General features: G+C 49.8%; 1 protein-coding gene across 3 annotated transcripts in view; it reads left to right on the top strand.

The window, feature by feature from the left end:
- Positions 1-11,388, top strand: part of ZNF444 (zinc finger protein 444) — an 11,960-nt gene extending 572 nt beyond the window's left edge. Inside the window, exons 1-4 of one of the 3 annotated variants that reach the window (XM_012808473.2) lie at positions 1,110-1,261; positions 3,709-4,036; positions 8,464-8,572; positions 10,240-11,388. In XM_012808473.2, coding sequence (XP_012663927.1) covers positions 3,731-4,036; positions 8,464-8,572; positions 10,240-10,826 — 1,002 coding nt within the window. In that variant the 5' untranslated portion in view covers positions 1,110-1,261; positions 3,709-3,730 and the 3' untranslated portion in view covers positions 10,827-11,388. Of the gene's footprint in view, positions 1-1,109; positions 1,262-3,708; positions 4,037-8,463; positions 8,573-10,239 lie in introns of those variants that run through there. The other 2 variants (XM_012808476.2, XM_003795357.3) reach the window with 2 other exon arrangements.
- Positions 11,389-19,830: the final 8,442 nt, after the last annotated feature.

Here is a 19,830-nt window from a genome sequence, read left to right as displayed (position 1 = left end):
GATTCCTGAGGGTAAGATTTATTGCCCTGTTTTGTTAATTCCTTTCTCGGTCTGGAGCACCTACTTTATTAGCTTGTCGTGTGTGCTGTTATATGAAGTTGCCCAACCCCACCTCCCCCCCAGCCAAGGTGGACTCACCTTTTTAATATCTTATTTTAACGACTTTTCAGCATCCCTTAACACCTCAACGGGACCTGGGACAAAACACTAACTCTGGCTGGGCGCTTACTTAACTAGCGTTTGTTTTCTTTATATCATTTTATAGCCAAGGAAATGGAGATCTAGAGTATAAAAAGGTGGTGTTGAACTTTGTCCAAGGACACATAGCTGGTAGGAGGTAGAGTAGGAATTTGCTTCAGGGCCCTTGTGCTGTAAGTAAATATTTGTCCAGTGGGCTAGTGGCTCTCATCTAGGGCTGGTTGTGTACCCTGGGGGGCAGGGAACATATGGCAATGTCTGGAGACATTTTTGGTTGTCACAACTGGGGAACTGCTTCTGGCATCTAGTGGAAAGAGGGAGAGGTGCTGCTGAGTATTTCACATTGCAGAGGATGCCCGATGCCTGTGACACAGAATTGTCCCGGCGGCAAACATGGTTAGTAGAGAGGTCTGCCAACTCTGGACTGTATGAACAGATCTTCATCCAGCACTTTCTCTTTGCTGTACCACTTCTTAGTGTAACTCATGCTCCCAGCGCCCTCTTGAGGGGGACAGAGCTGTTAGTACTCCTATACTGCAGGTTTACAGGGGGGAGAAATTCAAGCCAGAGAAGGCAAGTCACATGTTCATGTCACACTGCTGATGAATGGCAGAGCTGAAAGTCAAAAGTAGGCAGCTGGTCTCCAGAGCCTAACTCAGCTGCGAGGTTAGCCTGGCACATGCAGCTGCCAGGGGCTCTGGAGTTGGGTCTGAGTTTGATTCCTGGCTGCTTCCCTCTCTGAGCATTCATTTCTCCTTCTGTAAAGTGGGCCCTACTTCCTCAACTCACAGGGCTGTTGGGAAGGTAGGGTGGGGCAGTGTAAGGCATATGCCACTCAGTGACTGTCTCCTAAGGTGACCAGCACACCTGTCTCTGATCTGGGTCATGGGTCTGTTGCAGCTGCTCCATTGGACCATGGGGCTGATTGACACAGGGAATAGCCTTATATTTATCACTCAGTGTGTGCTGTCTTGGGGACAGGCCCTGTGCTGGGTGATCCCAGGGACCCAGAGTATCATCCCGCCTAGTCCTTTCCCTGAAGAGCACTTTTTGGGCAGCCTGGGTAAGGTGATCTGGGGTTCCTGCTGAGATTGCAGCCAGGTTGACTGAAGTCCATGGCCTGCTTTCTGTTTCACCTTCCTCCCTAGCCCCAGCAATATCTTTCTCACAGCACAGCAGGCTTCTGTGCAGCTTTCCAGGCTCAGTTCTGGCCCTTTCCTGCCTGCCCTAAGGTGGGGTTGGGTGGGAAGTGATGCTGTGGCCATCCCTGGAGCCGGACAGGTGTGTGTGTGTGTGTGAGTTCAGGCTCTGCTACTTAGTAGCTCAGTGACTTTGGGCAGAATGCCTTCACTTTCCTATCTGCTGCATGGGGTGATAACACCAACCTCATGGCATTGGTCATCCCATAAACTCTCTTTGATTCCAAGCCAGGTCTTGGGGCTGGGAATAATGCCTGGTCTCTTGCCCACATGAAGCTTAAATTCTAGTGCGGAAAGAAGACACACCAATTAGGTAACTCCAGATCTCATTAAATATAAAAGAAAATAAGGGTGCTGTGGTAGGGAGCAACTAGGGTGAAGCACAGGGGTACAACCTTAGAACGGGTGGTCTGGGGAGGCTACCTGAGGGGGGTTAGTTGCATCACAGCCTTGATGATGATGATAAGAAAGCCAGCTATACAAAGACTGGTCAGGGGTCTTTCTCTGTAAAGAGCCAGGTAGTAATACCTTTGGCCTTGTGGGCAGCCTTGCAGGTGACTGGCTCTTGCAGCTCTGCTGTAGTAGTTCCAAAATGACATTTTATTTTAAAAACTTCTCAAATATTTAGAAGTCTGAACCCATTTATACCCTTGAAAGTTATTGAAGACCCTAAAGTGTTTTTATTTATGGCAGTCATATCTATTGAAATGTACCGTATTAGAAATTAATACTGAGAAAATTTCAAAGTATTTATTAATGGATTTAAAAATAGCAATAATATTTTTTAATGAAAAATAACCATGCTTTGTAAATCAAAAAAGTTGGAAATGTGGCATTTTTTCACATATCTCTTCAATGTCTGGCTTTGAAGAGAGCTGGGTTCTGAAGTCTGCCTCTGCACTTAGCCTATGGCCACATGCCTCTGAAAAACCCCACCATATGCTCACAAGAGAATAGGAATGGAAGAGGCAAATAATGTCTAAAAGTTATCACTAACAGGTTGATGTCACAGTAACCCCACAGGTCCCTAGGCTAACCCAGGTCCAGTGTTCTAGGTGAGGGTTTCTGGACCTTGGCACTATTAACATTGGGGGCTGGTCATTCCCTGCTGGGGCCTTCCTGTACCCTGCAGGGTATTGAGCAGCATCTCTGGCCACCTACCAGATGCCAATAGCATCACTCCCCTCATCCTCTGTCTCCACAGTCAAAAACATCTCCAAACTTCTTCATATATCCGCTGGGGAGATTGAGAATGGCCACTCTTGGCTGTGGTCATTATCTTCCTGGTCAAAGCTGCAACCAGTCTGCATTGCCACCTTAAGGGAGAGGGAAGGAAGAAGACAGAGCAGATGGCTTCCTTGGGGGATAGAGAAGGGGAAAGGGGCAGGTGGGTGTGGGGGCTCTCAGCATTCAGAGTGGATTCATTGGTATAGTGGTATGTCCCCCCATTCCTATGCTGAAACTCTGACCCCCAGGGTGACAAGGTTGTGAAGGTGGAGCCCTGATGCATAGGATCACAGGCAACTCTCTTCCTCTCCACTCTTGGCCACGAGAGGACACAGAAGGTGACCACCTGCAGCCCAGTGGTGTGAGCACCTTGATCTTGGACTTGCAGCCACCAGTACTGTGAGAAGTGGATGTCTGTAGTTTATAAGCCTCCCTTTGTGTGGCACTTTATCACAGTAGCCCAAATGGACTGAATTTCTTTTCTTGGGCTGGAAGTGTAAGCTCAGGGCGCCATTGTGGCTGGTTCTTGGCGAGAACCATGCTCAAGGCTGCAGATCCTCCACCCAGAAGTGTCCTTGTGTTGTAGGGAGATCTCTGGTGTCTCTTCCTCTTGTAAGGTCAAAGTCCTGTTCAATGAAGGCCCCACTCTCATGGCCTTGCTTAGCTTAAACTACCTCCTTATCCCTCTCCCATGGTCACCTTGAGATAGCCGAAGTATGTGAATGGGGGGACAGTTCAGTCCTTGCAGTTAATGAGGCAGAGGTTGGGGTGACTTTGGGGTAGGCACCCTAAGGTGCCTGCCTCAGGGTCAGAGAGTCCAGAGTATGATCTGTGCAGGACAATAGGAGCCATGCTGATAGGAGCCTTCCTCTCCAGGCCCGTTGTAAGCCCTTCCTGGGTTTGCTAGTCAAGTCTACCCATGGTGTAGAGGACCTGGGAGGGGGTTACAGTCACCCTTTCCTCATCCCCATCTTGGAGGCCTGCTTGGGCAGCTGCACCCTTGGGTCCCAGAGTTTGTGGTCCCATAGGGGAGGCCACTGAGGCTCAAGGGACAGAGGACCTCACCGGCCAACTCCCTCCACAGGTGTTGTCTGCTCAGAGGTCCCATGGAGGTTGCTGCACTGCCTGTCAAGCAGGAGGCCCTGGCCGAGGGCTTGATGCTGGACTCACCGTGGCACCGCTTCCGCCGCTTCCACCTGGGCGATGCACCTGGGCCCCGTGAGGCGCTGGGGCTGCTGCGTGCCCTGTGCCGGGACTGGCTGCGGCCTGAGGTGCACACTAAGGAGCAGATGCTGGAGCTGCTGGTGCTGGAGCAGTTCCTGAGTGCACTGCCCGCGGACACGCAGGCATGGGTGTGCAGCCGGCAGCCACAGAGCGGAGAAGAAGCAGTGGCCTTGTTGGAGGAGCTCTGGGTGAGGAGTTGGAGGGATGGGAACAACGGGCTGTGGGCAGGGGAGAGACGAGAGGCTCACCTCTCCTGAGCAAAGATGAGGACTCAGAGGTATGGTGCCCTTTCTATAGTCATGGCTTATGCAGAGGAAGGACACAGACTAAAACCAACCAGGGAGGTGAAGGGCAGGGGGTACAAGGAGGTTCCTGCAGGGACATAGGAACCTTTCCCTGTGGACTCTGGTGCAGGTGCTGACTCTTCTGTACCAGCCAGGGAGCTCCTTAGGTTGGCGTTCAGAGTTCTTACTTACTATATACTTACATATATACTTACTTACTATATACTTACTATATACTTACTATATACAGCATATAGTATAGCTGCCTTTTGCAGCCAGCCTCACCCTCCAGTCCCAGGGAGGTCCATGTTCAGCATTGCCCAGACCCCACCCCAAGTCCATTGTTGCTTTCTGATCTCCAGGGCCCTTGGCAGACAGATGCTCCTGTCAGGATCAAGATAATCCCGAATCATTTCCCCTCATTAAGATCCTTAATTCGGTCACATCTCCAAAGTCCTTTTTGCCCTGAAAGGCTGCATGGTAACAAGATTCTAGGATTGGGGCATGGACATCTTTAAGGCTATTAGAGGTGAGGTGAGCACAGGGTGCATTGAGGGGGTAATAGAACTAGCATGGAATGGGGTGGCCTTGAGGTTACTCTCTTTAGTTTGCATGAATCCTCAGGCTGAGACTCAGCATACCAGTTATCATGTAAGTGGGTTTCAGCCACATTGATTACTCTGAGCTCAGCCATCTGTTTCTTTGGCATTTTAATGTCCTTTTATAAATAGATGGCAAATGTAGATAGTAGCCATTATTCCTTTTAGGAAAATTTTAAAAATATCTCCCATTTGGGGAAGAGTAGGGGTCCTGTTGGTTCAGGGATCTGGAAGTTTGGGAGTCACAGGCCACATGGCTCTAAGGACTCTTCTCAGTTCTTCAGAGTCTGGGGGTGGGGGTTACAGAAACCTGCTGGCAAAGACAGCCTTGGTGTATTTATTTGTGACTTTTTTATAGCATGTTTAGCCCTAACTGGAATGCAGACTCACATGGGTAGGAGCCTTATGGTCATTACTGATGTGTCCCTGGTGCTTAGACAAGTGTCTGGTATGTAGTAGTTCCTTGTTACAGAAGGGGTGAAGGGATGAGTAACTTCCCTGGGCCTCCTCTTGCCCTGCCTTGAAATGCAAGGCCTAACACAGGAGGGCCAGGGCACAACTGCTTCCTGACTTCCATGGAGAGAGTCTGATCTCCTAGGAGGATCAGATGCCTTCTCTATTGTCACTCAGCATCCCTCCTGGGGCATGCAATAGAAAAGGGAATAATTTGAGCTGTATCGGGGTAGGGATGAGATTGGGCATCTGTCAGCCTGGAAAACCTACAGAAAATTCTAGCTGGAAAATAGCACAGGTTGGCTGTTCAGTGTAAAAGCAGAAGGCACATAGGTCAGTAAGCCCAAACTCAGTCTTTTAAAAGAGTAATAGATTAGTGCAAACCTCAGCACATAGGTTAGGAACAAAAGAAGAGACAACACAAACTTCAGTGGTGGGAATAAGCCCATCTGTGGAACAGAGTAGATGTGATGGATTTAAGACCTAATGGGAGCACCATTACAGCTTACACAATAGCTTTGAAGACTGAGATGAAATGGACAGCTTTCTAGGAAAACCTAAGTCACCAAAATATGCTCACGAGGTAGCAGCAGATCTGAAGAGTCTAGAAGCCAGAGAGGGAATAAAATCAAAATAGTAATCAAAGACCTCCCCTGCAAAAGGTCCCAAGTCCCAGTGGTTTTATGTATAAGTTCTGCAGACCCTCAAGGAACTAATCTTTATCATCCCTCACACACTGTTTTAGAGCAGAGAGAAGGCAGGAAGCTGCCCAGTTTATTTGGCAATTCTGCCAACACCCCCCACTGTCCCCCCACACCAACAAGCCTAACCAGACAAGGGCAGCACCAGAAGAAAAAGTTGTAGGCCAGACTCACGTGGGAAACAGACACAGGAATCCTGAATAGACAGTAACTCCTTGATCCAGCAATAAATCAATTGGTGCATTATGACCAGTTTAGCTATGATAGGTACAGATATTTCATGATTAGGAAATGTCTCATACTTTGGAGCCAGCCAGACCTGGATGTGAGTTTGGCCTCTATCACTTCCAAGCTGGGTAACCTTGGACAAATACCCGGCTATGTAAATTTGACAGTTATACTCACACTTAAACAGTTTATTACACAGAAAGGACATAGATTAAAACTAGCCAAACACATCAGGGAACAAGGTCTAGGAGGATTCCACTCAGAGAGCTGGTTGCTGTCCTCACCCTGTGGTCTTACAGGAAGGACACACTCCTCCCAGCAACAGTTTACGTTCTAGCAACAGCATGTGACAACACACAGTGTTGCCTGCCGGGAAAGCTTCCCTGAGCCTTCGTGTCCCAGGATTTTGTTGGAGTTGGACATGTATACATGTCTGCGCTTTGTTTCCAGAACATAGCTTCCACCATGAGTCATGGTGTGTTGGTATAGCCTGCCCAGGTGGTCTAGGCCTCAGCAGAGCAAAGACTGTCCTAGTAGGCAGTGTATTCCAGGAGCTTGGAGGTGATTTCCCAGGAGCTGCAGGCAAAGGCCTAGGCCTGCCGCATAGCAGTATCCTCTCACTTAGGCTCACAAAGTCCTCAGAGGTTGGTCCTGGGTACTACTGTCACCTGTGTTGAGCTCTTGCCATATGGCACACAAAAGCACACAACAACAACAATGAATACCACTCAGCAAGACAGCACCTGACAAGGATGCACCTGTGAGACAATGGTACACCAAGGTTGTGAACCCTCATGGAGTTGTTTGTACAGTACTGCTAATGTAAGTGTATGGTGGTAAGTTTGCAAACTTAATTGTCAGACCTTCTCACAACCTGTTGGCCATTCTAGAAAAAGTGTTCCAAAGTGCTTTGAAGGGTGGGCTGGGCACTGGCATCAGTGCATAGATTTCCAAGGGGAGTACCTGGAAGGTGACCATAGTGATATTCAGCAGTGAGGTATGTAGCACTGTTTCTAGGATGAGTTCATGGACTTAATTGCCAGGCCTGGTATACTAAATGCTATAGAATTATACATTTTATATGGGTGCATTGTGTGTGTGTGTGTGTGAATTATACCTCAATAAAAAAAGTCAAACAAGATGTGGTAGGTAGGTACCCAGATGGGGATGTACTAAATCACACAGGCCCGGAAGCTTGTGCAGAAGATGGGAGAGCGTGTTCCAGGTAGTGGATCAGCATGTGCAAAGGAGGGGGAAGTCTGAGACCTGGGCATGCTTGGGACATAACACCAGTGACTGTAGCTGGAGCCAGAGGGCTTGGCAAGGGCTGGTCACACAGCCTTATGGAACACTGCAGACACAAGTGAAGGAGCAGCTTGAGGGGCAGGAATCACTTTACTTTCCACCAAAGCTGAGAAACGACCACATAAATTATTCATCCTGCCCTGTGAATTCACACACATTGTGGCCTTAAGGAAGGCCGAAGTGCTTGCTGTGGAATCCTTTCACCAGCTAATGGATTTTAGGCATTGCCAGTTTTCATCCCAGTGATTTCTCAGATTAGGGTGTAGCTGATACTCCAAAAGGATTTGAAACAAGTAAAATGTGGGAACAGGGGTTTGATTTGTATAACTCAAGGGTCAACTCTCATTTTTTGGCACCAGCAGAATTCTGATCTTTTCTTGGAGGCAGGGGCTTGAGGAGCCGTGCTAACAGTGTGAAGAACCCAAGAGCAGAGTCCATCTGAAACTTTCTCTTTGCCTTCTGGCTGGTGCCATCCTGCTCAGCAGCTGCTGTCTGAGCTGGGAAAGGTTCTGTTTCTAAACTTAATTTACTTTGTATCAGAGTTGAAAATAGTTCACACAGTCTGTACTTTGTTAAGGAGTCTGCATTTTATCCAAAGGATGGGAAGAAGGTAAAGGAAGATGGAAAGCAGATGTATTAGTTATCAGTTCAGGACAAACCATTCCAAATCTAGTGACTTAAAACAATAGATATCTATCATCTCAGAAGTGTCTGGGAGATGGGTCAGGAGTTTGGGAGCATCTCTTAGGCAGGTGGGCCTGGCTCAGTCTCTGGCAAGGTGACAGTTACAGTGTTGTCCAGGCATTGTCATCAGAAGGCTGGCTGCTTCTCAGATGGTCCCTGGCCCAGTGGGCAGGAGGCTGCAGCTCCTCATCTGTGAGTCTCTGCATAGGTGGTCTTGAGCGCCCTCCAGCACCACAGCTGGTTTCCTCCAGGGCAAATGACAGGATTCAATGAGTGCTTGAAGGTGGCAGGAAAAGAGAGGGAGGGAAATACAGGCCAGCATCAGGCTTCTCAATTTGGAATGTGGCATCTCTCATTTCAGGGACCAGCGACCTCCCCAGATCAGTCTTCAGCAATGAGGCCACCTCGGGATATGGCAGAAGGCTCTGGGGTCAGTGTTGGAAAGGAAGAGACTGAGATGATTCCCCTCGGTGAGCAGCTGCCCCTTGTCCCATATTCTTCTTAACTGTCTCCAGCACCAAGTGCCCTTTGTCTTTCATCTAAGTCAGGGACTGAAGACCTGCCGTCATTCTCTTGTTTAGTGAACACTGGGATCCGGGCTAGTGCTGACAGAGACATCCATTGTCCTTGGAGGAGCTCATGGCAAGTGGGGTCAGAGTTAGGAGGGCAGGTCAACTGAGGGTCATGAGAGCCCCATGCTGAGTACTGGCTGTGGCTGTGAGTAGTTGCTAGCACATTGAAATCCCCCAGCCACCCACAGAGAGACATGGCATTATTATAACATCCTAAAACCCTGGCACAGAGTTGAAAAGACTTGCCAGGTGCTGACAAGGCCAAGGTTTGACTCAGGTGGTCTGGGCCTTTGCACCCAAATACTCAGGCAGGGCCAGCCTCCTGCTTTCACAGGAAAGCCCCAGAATTGCTCTCATGGGCTGCAAGGAAGTCATTTGCTCCTCCTGACTCAGTTGGTGTGGCTTGGGATGCTGTGCTCTGTGCCAGTGACCACAGTGGTGTCCAAACCCACCCTGGGAGCTGGTTCCATCCCAGCACCCTCAGTAAGGTAGAGGGGAGCACCACAGGGTACTTCTTCAAAGGAGGCAAAACAGGAAGTGGGAGGCAGAAAACAAAATGTGTTCTCCAGAACAGACAGGCATCTTCTGGAGCTGAATGCTGGGGCCTAGTTATAGTCTTTCTCGGGGAGGCACTGAGTGAGCTCAGGACATAGGGACAGATGCAAACAAAGGTGACTTACCTCCCTAGAATTCTACAGAGCAGAGTGAGAGCTAGAAGGGACATGTTCTCCACCCAGCTTATCCATCTCCACTACCCACCTCCCACTTGACTTCTTAGATACCCTACCCACCTACCCACCTCTCCTGCCTCATAAGTCACCCACCCACCTATCTGTTCCTCCAGCGCTGACCTGCCATCCATCCAGCCATCTACCCTTTTACCAGCTAGTTATCTGTATACCATCTGTCTTCACCCCTTCACCCATCCTCCCTCATACCAGTTCACCCACCTACCCATCCAGAATCAATTATCCATCCATCAGTCCATTATTTTTTTTTTTTTTTTTGAGACAGAGCCTCAAGCTGTCCCCCCTGGGTAGAGTGCCGTGGCATTACAGCTCACAGCAACCTCCAACTCCTGGGCTCAAGCGAGTCTCCTGCCTCCGCCTCCCAAGTAGCTGGGACCACAGGCGCCCGCCACAACGCCTGGCTATTTTTTGGTTGCAGCCGTCATTGTTGTTTGGCGGGTCCGGGCTGGGGATTCGAACCCGCCACCTTAGGTGTACGTGGCTGGCGCCTTAGCCGGTTGAGCTATAGGCGCCGAGCCCATCAGTCCATTATTCACATCCATCATTCATTCATCCATCATCTATTATTAACCATCCATCTACAGTGCAGCCAGAATCCATGCATCCATTAGTCCATTTATCATTCATCACTGATATCCCATCATCCATCCCTCAGTGCATCATCCATCTGGTATTTATTGGACATTGACTGCACCAGGCACAGTGCTAGGTACAGAGAACCCAGCCCAACCCTCTTGCCACCCCACGCCCCCCTCTCTCTCCCTTGCCCCTCCCTTGCCCAGACTTGACCCTCCCTGACTTAGTGCCTTTATCCAGCAGGAGACACTGCCCCTGGGGCTGAGGTGCCAGCATCGGGGACTGGGAACTCCCAGGCCACGCGCCCTTATAAGCAGGAGCCTGGCAGTCCCCCGCTGCCCCCGCTGGCTCCTGGCCTGCCCAGCTTCCTGGCAGCTCCCAGCACGACCTCTTGTCCGGAGTGCGGGAAGACATCCCTGAAGCCGGCCCACTTGCTGCGCCACCGGCAGAGCCATTCTGGTGAGAAACCACATGCCTGCCCTGAGTGCGGCAAGACCTTCCGACGCAAGGAGCACCTGCGGCGCCACCGGGGCACGCACCCTGGCGGCCCTGGGCCGGCCCTGCGCCCACTGCCGGCACGTGAGAAGCCCCATGCGTGCTGTGAGTGCGGCAAGACCTTCTACTGGCGCGAGCATCTTGTGCGCCACCGCAAGACACACTCAGGTGCACGGCCCTTTGCCTGCTGGGAGTGTGGCAAGGGCTTTGGGCGCCGCGAGCACGTGCTGCGCCATCAGCGCATTCACGGCCGGGCGGCGGCCAGCACACAGGGGGCAGTGGCACCAGGCCCTGAGGGTGGGGGCCCCTTCCCACCCTGGCCTTTGGGGTAGTCCTGGCCCTTGCTGTAGCCACACCAGCTCCACCCTTCCCTCGTGTCTTCCCCCTCTCCCCCACTGCTTGGCTCCTCCCCCGTTCCCCTTTGTCCGAGCTTAACAGCGCTGGTTCCGGTCTTACTCCTCTCGCATCATGGCCTCCCTGTTCTCCCTTCCTGGTTTCTTCTCTCTGTGCCCTATGGAGGGTGCCTTGGCTAAACTATCCTATTCTCTCCCCTCCTCTCTCTCTCTATCCCCTTCACCCCCCTCTGTCCCCACCCAGCCTCCCTCCCTCCTTGGTTCCCTCTCCCTGGAGAGCAGCAATGAGGCCCTGGGCCCCAGACATGAGGAGATTGGCAAGGGCAGTGCTGGCCCCCCTTGATGAAACGAGGCTGATAGGAAAGGGGTCTGGTCCCTGGGAACCATCCCTTGGGGAACAAAGGTTCTGACACTGGACCCAGGTCTGGCTGTGGGCTCTCAGCCTCCAAGTCTCTCTGAGACAGAGGTACCTGCTCCTGGGAAGCTCATTGGGGACAATTCACCAGCATCCAGAGTAATAAAGTCACTGACCAAGCCTATAGATCTGGAGTGTGAGGCTTGTCAATGAGGCCACCCTCTGGGACTGTGCATTTGGGGCCCCCTTTCTTGTCCCCCTCTCAAATCCTCCAGATGTGAGGATGACTCTGGGAAGCCATTTAGGAAGGCTTGCGGGTGTGTGTGGAGTGTCCCCATCTGTATCCCCTGGAGGTAGGACTCATGGAAGGGGCCTGGCCGAGCACTGTGTGAATGTGGGGTCATGTCTAAGCCCTTCTCCAGGCTATGTGACTTTAGGCAGGTCAATCCTTCTGCGAGCATGTTTCCCCATCCTTCAGTGAGGGACTCCAAATATCTGTCAGTGGGTCTCTCAGGTGGCCTGTTTTGCCAAGAGAGTTCTCTGGTCTCCAATTGGGTGTGACTCACTATTGGGTGGAGGCTTTGGCCAGCTCTGTCTTTTTAGGGGGCCATTAGTCCCTTTTCCTTGGCTCAACACAGAGTCCTCGGTCCAGACCCTGGTTCCTTCTCTCCAGGGAGGAAGGCTCTAGCTCCTGCTGGGTGCACAGAGGGCAGCGGCTTTGGAAAGAGGAATAGGAGAGCTCTGAGTCTGACTGCTCCACTGGCATGTGACCCATCCTGGGCTGAACTTCACTCTGCCCTTGGCCCCTGAGCTTCTAGTCCCTGAGCCTTGCAGGGGCTATGGCTGCACCCTCCACCCTGAGTCACTGCTGTGTGCTTTGCAACCTTGGCTCTTGGCTGAAAATCCAACACTGATAGGTCTGACTGGCAAAACCTGTTTACAGCCAAGCCCTAGCTGCAAGGGAGTCTGGGAGAACAGCTGGGGACTGGCTCCACTCTGGTAGACTGAGGCTGTGTTAGGGAGGGCAGATGACTGCTGCAGGCACCCTCAACAAGGTCTTGGTGCCCTCCTCAGGCTGGCAAATAATGTACCCTCCTGAAAGGCCTATTTCTGAGACATCAGGTGATAAGTAAATTGCTAGCTCAGAGGGTCCTTTCTGCAGCATTTTTTGTGCACACTGAGAAGTTGTGTCTCTGGGTTCGCTGTGTGGCAGAGAAAAGGAGCTTGGAGGTCCTCAAGAGGGGACTGGGAGGAATGTAGGAAGTGAGGATTGGGTGTGCTGGGCCGGTCTGGGTCTGAAGACAGGGACTCACATAGTCATGTGGCAGCATCACTGTTGCACCTTCTCAGCTGAGCAGATGGCACAGGAGCTAAGGCAGCTTTACAAGTTCCCATAGTTGCCAAGGGGCTTTGATAGAGTTTGAACCCTGGCTAGTCTGCTGGATCCAGTGTCCATCGGGAGGCCTCTGATCAGTAGCTGACAACCTCTCCAGGAAGCAGCTAATAGTCAACCAATTTATACAAGGAATTTGAGGCCTGCAGTAGTTTAGCAATTGACACAGTATGACCCAGCAAAGCTAGGCATGGAATCCACCAGGAGTGGACCCTAGGCAAGATCTATCCTGCAGACATGATTTGTTTATTCTGCCTGTCTAATGTAAATCCAACTGATGCATTTAGAAATCAGAATGAGCATGTAGCTCATACCTGTAATCCCAAGGACTTGAGAGGCTGAGGCAGGAGGATTGCCTCAGGCCAGGAGTCTGAGACCAGCTTGGACAACATGTAAAGACCCCGTTTCTAGTTTTATTTTTTAATTAGCCAGACATGGTAGCAGGCACCTATAGTCACAGTTCTCAGGAGGCTGAGGCAGGAGGATCCCTTGAGCCCAAGAGTTGGCAGCTGCAGTGAGCTATGATGATGCCATTGTACTCCATGCTGGGCAATTCACATAACACTTTGAATTTAGAGACGCTCTAGAAATTCTGTATCTTCATTGCCATGTGGAAATGGTTTGAGTGGAGGAGAGGATGCCCCTTTGTAGATGGAACATGTGATTTCCACATTCTTTGGGGTGGTATTGTATTGTTGTATACATATTTAAGAGACAGCATCTTGCTCTGTTTCCCATATCTGGGATTATAGACATGAGCCACCACACCTCTCTGCACTGCTATTTCTCTTGTCCTGGTCCCCTGTAGAGATCTAAATTTGCAGATCCTGATTTAGACAAGGGATGATTTTTGCTACTACAATATTATAATAAGGGAAATTTCCTATTCCCAGTAGGAAATTTTATTCTCCCCTCCCTTTGCTCGTCCAGCTGTTGGGGAGAATCCAAGCCCTTATATCTTCCTGTTGAGCTTCTGGGAGGAACTTCACCACCAGTGCTCATAGTGGGAGGAGCAAAGGCTTTCCTTGGTGTGGTACCAGCAGCAAGAACGATGAGGACAGAAAGTTGTGGCCCTGCCATGTGGAAGATGAATGCCAAACCACACCAGGGACAGGAAGAGGAGGGGCTAATGGGACAAGCCTCACATCAACATGGAATGGGAGGCTTATCCAGGGTGCAGGAGTTGGGGGCTGACAGGATGGGGGCCAAGAAGAAAGGGGAAGCAGAGCATTAGGGCTTCTCAAGATCAGGGAACATCTCCACTCAGAAAATTCATTCCTCATTCATTATATAAAAAAATTGACTGAACACCAGTTGTATGCAATCCCTTAGGTGGTAACAGGGAACAAGGTCCTCACTCTCACTAGGGTTAGAGTCTGATGGGTGAGAAACACATAACTGATGTAAGATGGTGCAATTCTCTTTTTCATACATTGTCTGTTTATTCCAAAAATATACCCCAAATCCCTAGGAAGTGCCCTCTGTGACCTGGTTGGCAACCAGGGGAGTGGTGATAGGATAGGAATTGATGGCTTAGGGTAGGAAGAGCCTGCCTGGGGAGCTGACACTAAGAGGGACCCACCATGGGGTGACCTGGGGTAGGAATGTGCCCACCATGTTCCAGGATCACAGAGGAGACCCAGAGAGATGTCACAGGAACTGTGGGAGAACTCAGCAGGATTCAGGCAACACGAGGTCTTGTACCAGAGCTCAGATTCTGTTCCACATGTGGACAGCAGTTGGCATGATGGGTGGTAAATGGCCAGATGTGGAAGCAGGGAGACCAGCCATGGTGTCATCTGTCAGAGTCACTGGGTCTTAGACTGGGTTGAGGCTTGGGGACCACCAGGCACTGACTCAGTCACCTCACTTCTTCTGAATCACTACAATCTCCAGAAATGGAAACTCCAAGAGCACATGCCACCACCACCCCAACACCCACTGTTAAGGGGAGAACTGCGATTCAGACCCAGGCTTGGCTGGGTACAGACTTGGCTCCCTGCCCATAAAATAAGAATATTTACAAAATATTCATTATGAGAAAATTTTACAAAATATTTTCAAAATATTCTCTGTGTTGGCTACCTCTTCATAAAATGTTGTAATGACTATTTTTATAAGTAAAATTCCCTTTAGTTACAGTTTCCCCCCTCTGTATGTTGACTTTATGGTTGACCTTTGGGACACCCTGCATTAGTAAGAGAGCGCTGAGCTCTGTAATTGCTCATCTCTGTATGCTTGGAAGGATGGAAGAAGACACCTTAGAAACGGACTCCAGCATCTCAAGGGGACCTGCAGGGTAGTGGTGCGGCAGCGACACCAGGCGGTGGCAGCACTGAGGTGTCCGTGATGCCGCCTATGCAATGACCCCAATAAGGGGGGTGGGTCAGAGTATCTGTGTAACTGATGGAAGACAGTGAATCAAAAAATAAAAATGGATGAACAAGCTTCTACAGGATTATGCAATCAATTTCATCAGCAGATGGAAAGGAGGGGAAACAATGGTGTACCATGCCTGAGTATTTGCAGTCTTTAAAACTTGGTGATTTCTAGGGCTGGGGTAAGTGGGGCGTGAGCAGAGGTTCAGGGCTATAAGGTCACAGGTAGACAGGAGGAAGACATTCTTGGCTATAGCTAATAATAATGCAATGAAAATTGCCAGGAGTGTAAATTTTTAAATGCTTTTACCACACATACAAAAGTATGTGAGGTGCTGTTTATGTTAATTTGCTGGATTTAGTCATTTCTCCATGTAGATGTACACCATATTCAGTTTGTATTCATAAATTGTTTTCCTTCTGTTATTTTATTTCTTATTTTTTAAATCCATGCAATAATTGCACGTATCCATAGTGTACATGGGGATGTTTCAATATCTATTCTGTACAGTGACAGGGTCAGGGTAATTAGCATATCTGTCATCTCAAATGACCACTTCTTTGTGTCAGGGACATTGGACATCCTCCCTCCAGCTGTTAGAAACTATGTGATACATTACTGTTAACTATAATCATTCTACTGTGCTCTGGAACCCTGGAGTGTGTTCTCTCAGCTGTAATTTGTGTCCTTAACAAATCCCCCCCGCTCCACCCTTCCCTGCCCCACAAGGGTGTGAGGGGCTGGGTATGTTAATTAGCTTGATTCCATCATTTCACACGCTGTATATGGATCAAAACATCACACTGAACACCGAAAATATATTGAATTTGTATTTGTAATTAAAAAAATTTAAAAGGAAAATAAGTAAATAAATGAATAAGATAATGGACATCCCAAAAGCACCAAGCAGAAGAAGATAAGGAGTCATTCATGCAAGGCCAGGGGAGAACATTCCAGACAAAGCCAGCAAAGAAACGCTCTCGTTTCCCATTCTGGTCAATATCCTATCTTCTTTTCAGGTCAGCTAATATTATCTGTACACCTGCAGGGAAAACAAAAACTGGAACGATACAACCTGTTCCTTTGCAACGAAGGACCTTATCACCCCACATAACTGTCTCCAGTGTTCACTATTCTATGCCTCCCTCTTGTCCTGTCTTGTATTTTTCACAGTTGATGTCTGCTGCCTTTTGAAGGCTAAGACTGCTGCTCATTTCACCCCCCCCCCCATCATTGCTGCTGTCCTTGGACAAAATCCCATTGAGTCAGCCTTGCATCATCCACTTGATCACTTGTGTGGATGCAGCATGGTCATCGGTGACGTTTTCACATGGGGCTCTCACTTTTTGATCACTTCTGTAGCTCCATTCCATTCTGACTCACCTTGACTTCTCACAGAAATGTTTTTAGAATCACCTTTGAAATGTCTCTACAAAATGTCTCTTCCTGCCCGCAGATTCCTGCCTCTTTACCTCTTCAACATCTGAATCTTTCTGAAATCATCATTTTCAATATTAGATGTATATAATAAAATATTTCCACATATTGACTTGCCTTCTGTATTGATTCCTGGTTTTCCACCATTGTGGTTAGAAAAGACTCTTGGTTACACTAGATGAACAAATTCTAGAAATGTGTGTGGCCTAGCACCGGGGTTAGCAAGACTGCACTCCCAAGGGCGTATTGTGTGTGGGGGGGGGGAGGGTTGGTAGATCTCAAGTTAAATGTTTCTTCAACAAAGAAAATGTAAGAAAACCAAACAAAGGTGCACAAGGGAACTTTGTTGGCTATGTGATGGTGTTGGGGTGCTCACGCCCAAATTCATCTCATGGCACACACTAAATGCTTGCAGTTCCCTGTAAGTGAATTATATCTCAGTTAATGGGGCTGGGAAAGAAGCTCTGCTCAGGTTTGCCCAGACAGGAGACGCGCCACCGCGGCCGGCTTCGCCGCGCAGTCCACGCTATCTGGCTCCCCCTCGCGGTGACAGCGCGACACAGCAGCCCCAGGGCGCCGGATGTCCTTTTCATGTCTAGGGAGAAAGTGCGGGTGGCGGGAGACAGGGAGAGAGAGAGGAGGCGAGTGGGAGAGAGAGAGAGGGAAGGAAAGGTGACGGGGAGAAAGAGTGTCAGAGAGAAAGAGAGAGATAGAGATGGTGAGAGAGAAAGAGGGAGAGACACAGATGGGGGAGACAGAGAAAGGGAGAGTCACAGAGAAAGACAGAAACGGGGGAAGAGAGAAAGATGGAGTAACAGAGACGGAGAAACAGGAGGAGGGTTGCCAATCACTGAGAGAGATGCGAGCTCAAGACAGACATCCCCTCGGGTACAGAAATATGAAGACAGAGGCACTTCTTACATTCTTGGGTGGGGGGTAGATAGAGAAGTACAGAGATAGAGAGACAGATGGAGAGAGAAGAGAGAAGAAAGAGATTGGATTACTCTATTTTCTGCAAACTGGTTAGCTGGACATTGAGGTCTTAGAGTCACTTCCCCGACTCTCCCTGGTTGAACTCCACCAGCCTGAGCACCCCCTCAACCTCTTTCCCATCAGAGCCATTTGCACCTCCTTGTCATTTTTTCCTCACCAAAGCTGGGGGACTCGCCCCCACCCCTCTGAAGCAAAGGACAGCCAGGCCGGGCGCGGACTGGCCACGGGGCATCCAAGGCACAGAAGGAGAGAGATAGACACACAGACAAGCAGGGGCAGAGAGGGAGAGATTGGTCCAGCACCTATTTACTGAATTACTGGTGGCGTTCCTGGGGCTGCCACAGACCCCTCCTGTCCTGCCTGCGGGACACGGGCGGCGCCCCTGGTCGCACCCAGAGGTGCTGACCCCCTCCACAGTCGCCACAAGCAAAGTTGTCTCCATATGTACCCAGATGCGGGGTTGGGGAGCACTCCTGGTTGAAACTTCAGGGCTAGGAACAGAGGGATGAGCAAGAGGGATGGACTCTCTCCACCGGCCATAATAAGGGGGAGAACAGACAACAACTCGGATACAAGCAAACAGGGCGGCGGGGGACTCAGCCAGGGAGCTGTGGGGTCCGAGGGGACTATAGCGGGGCAGGTAGGGGTGCAGAAAAATGGGGAGGCTTTGTGTGGGGAGGGATACGCTAAGGGGCATACACACGTGCACGTATGCCCACGCACATGCACACACAAACATACACACGCAAACGTACAGATGCACACACACGCACGTGCACACACACACACCTCCTGGAACCGGGCAGATAACTCTCAGCGAGGGCAGACACTCTCCTGGGTCTTGGGAGAAATTGAGGAGGGGACGCATCTCCCTGCGATGGAGACGCCCTTTTCTTATCTCACCTGTCAGCTCTTCAAAGTCCCTGGAGCGGGTGACTCTCCGCCCCCTCCGCGCTTCCCCCGGCTTCCTAAGCCCCCTCCCCCACCCGCCTTCCCCCGCCCACCCCCTGCTCTCTTCTTGGGAGACATAAAAGCTCCGCTGTCTGGATGGAGCTGCCTGAGCTGCCCACAGCACCCAGGTGAGGTGGAGAGGGATGGTGACTGGGAGGCAGGAAAAGGTGGGAGGTGATGGCGACCTGGGAGCACTGGAGACGTGGAAAGGCGGGGAGCAGACAGGGGACAGAGAGATTTGGGGACAGAGAGATTTGGGGACAGAGAGATTTGGGGACTGAGCATAGGAGGGATGGAAAGAGGGTGTGGCTGGTGACCTGGTGCCTGGAGCAGGTGATGCAAGAAGGAGAGGGTTAATTCCTCTACAATTCTCAAGCCTGGGTGGTTCGGGTATCTTGGGGATTTTGTTTGCTAATTTCTTGGCCATATTTTATGGTCCCAATACCTTGTTACTTAATTCAGTATTTTCCCTCAACCAACTCTCTTAAATGCATGTGTTTCAAAATTTAAAATACTGTGTTGTATCTTCGACCCTTCAATTAAGAAGATGGTGTTAGACCTGTCACACTGAAAAATGGGAAGGACTGGGGTGGCTCAAGATGCAGTTCCTGTGCTTTAGGAAGCCAAGGTGGGAGAATTTCTTGAGGCCAGGAATTTGAGGCCAACTGAGGCAACCGAACAAGACTCCCTATCTGCAAAATAATAATTAAAATATTAAGCAGATGTGGTGCCACATGCCTGTAGTCCCAGCTGCTCAGGAGGCTGAGGTGGAAGGTTTGCTTGAAATCAGGAGTTGGAGGCTGCAGTGAGCTATGATTCTGCCACTGTGCTCCAGCCTGGGTGACAGAGCAAGACCTTGTCTCTGTAAAATAATAATAATCATAAAATAAGTGGAGAGAATAGATGTCACATCAGGTTCTTACCAAAAGAAACCACCAAAGAACACTGGCAAGTTTTGGAGGTGGTGAGGAATATGTTTTAGCACTTGATTGTAGGTAAATGTCCAAATTCATCAAGATGCATACACTTTTTTTTTTTTTTTTGAGACAGAATCTCACTTTGTCAGCCTCAGTACAGTGCTGTGGCATCACAGCTCATAGCAACCTCAAACTCTTAGCAATTCTCCTACCTCAGCCTCCTGAGTAGTTGGGACTATAGGCACCCACCACAGTGCCAGACTTTTTAGAGACAGTGTCTTCCTCTTGCTTAGGCTGGTCTGGAACTCCTGAGCTCAGGCAATCCACCTGCCTTGGCCTCCCAGAGTGCTAGGATTACAGGGGTGAGCCACCGGCCCAGCCAAGATGTATACATTAAACATATGCAATTTTTTGTTTATCAATTTGACCTTGGTAAAGCCAAAAAATAAATCTCTTTGTCCCTGTCAGAAGTGCACATGGCCTCCCCTTTGGAAAATAACTCTCCATGCTCTCTTTGCAGCATTCTGCAGCTGTGAGCATCTGTCCCCCAGCACTCAG

This window comes from Otolemur garnettii, unplaced genomic scaffold, assembly GCF_000181295.1.
Source record: "Otolemur garnettii isolate 467f Iridium unplaced genomic scaffold, OtoGar3 scaffold00091, whole genome shotgun sequence".
NCBI lineage: Eukaryota > Metazoa > Chordata > Mammalia > Primates > Galagidae > Otolemur > Otolemur garnettii.
Note: the sequence above shows the minus strand (reverse complement) of the source record. Positions and strands in the feature narration are given on the sequence as shown.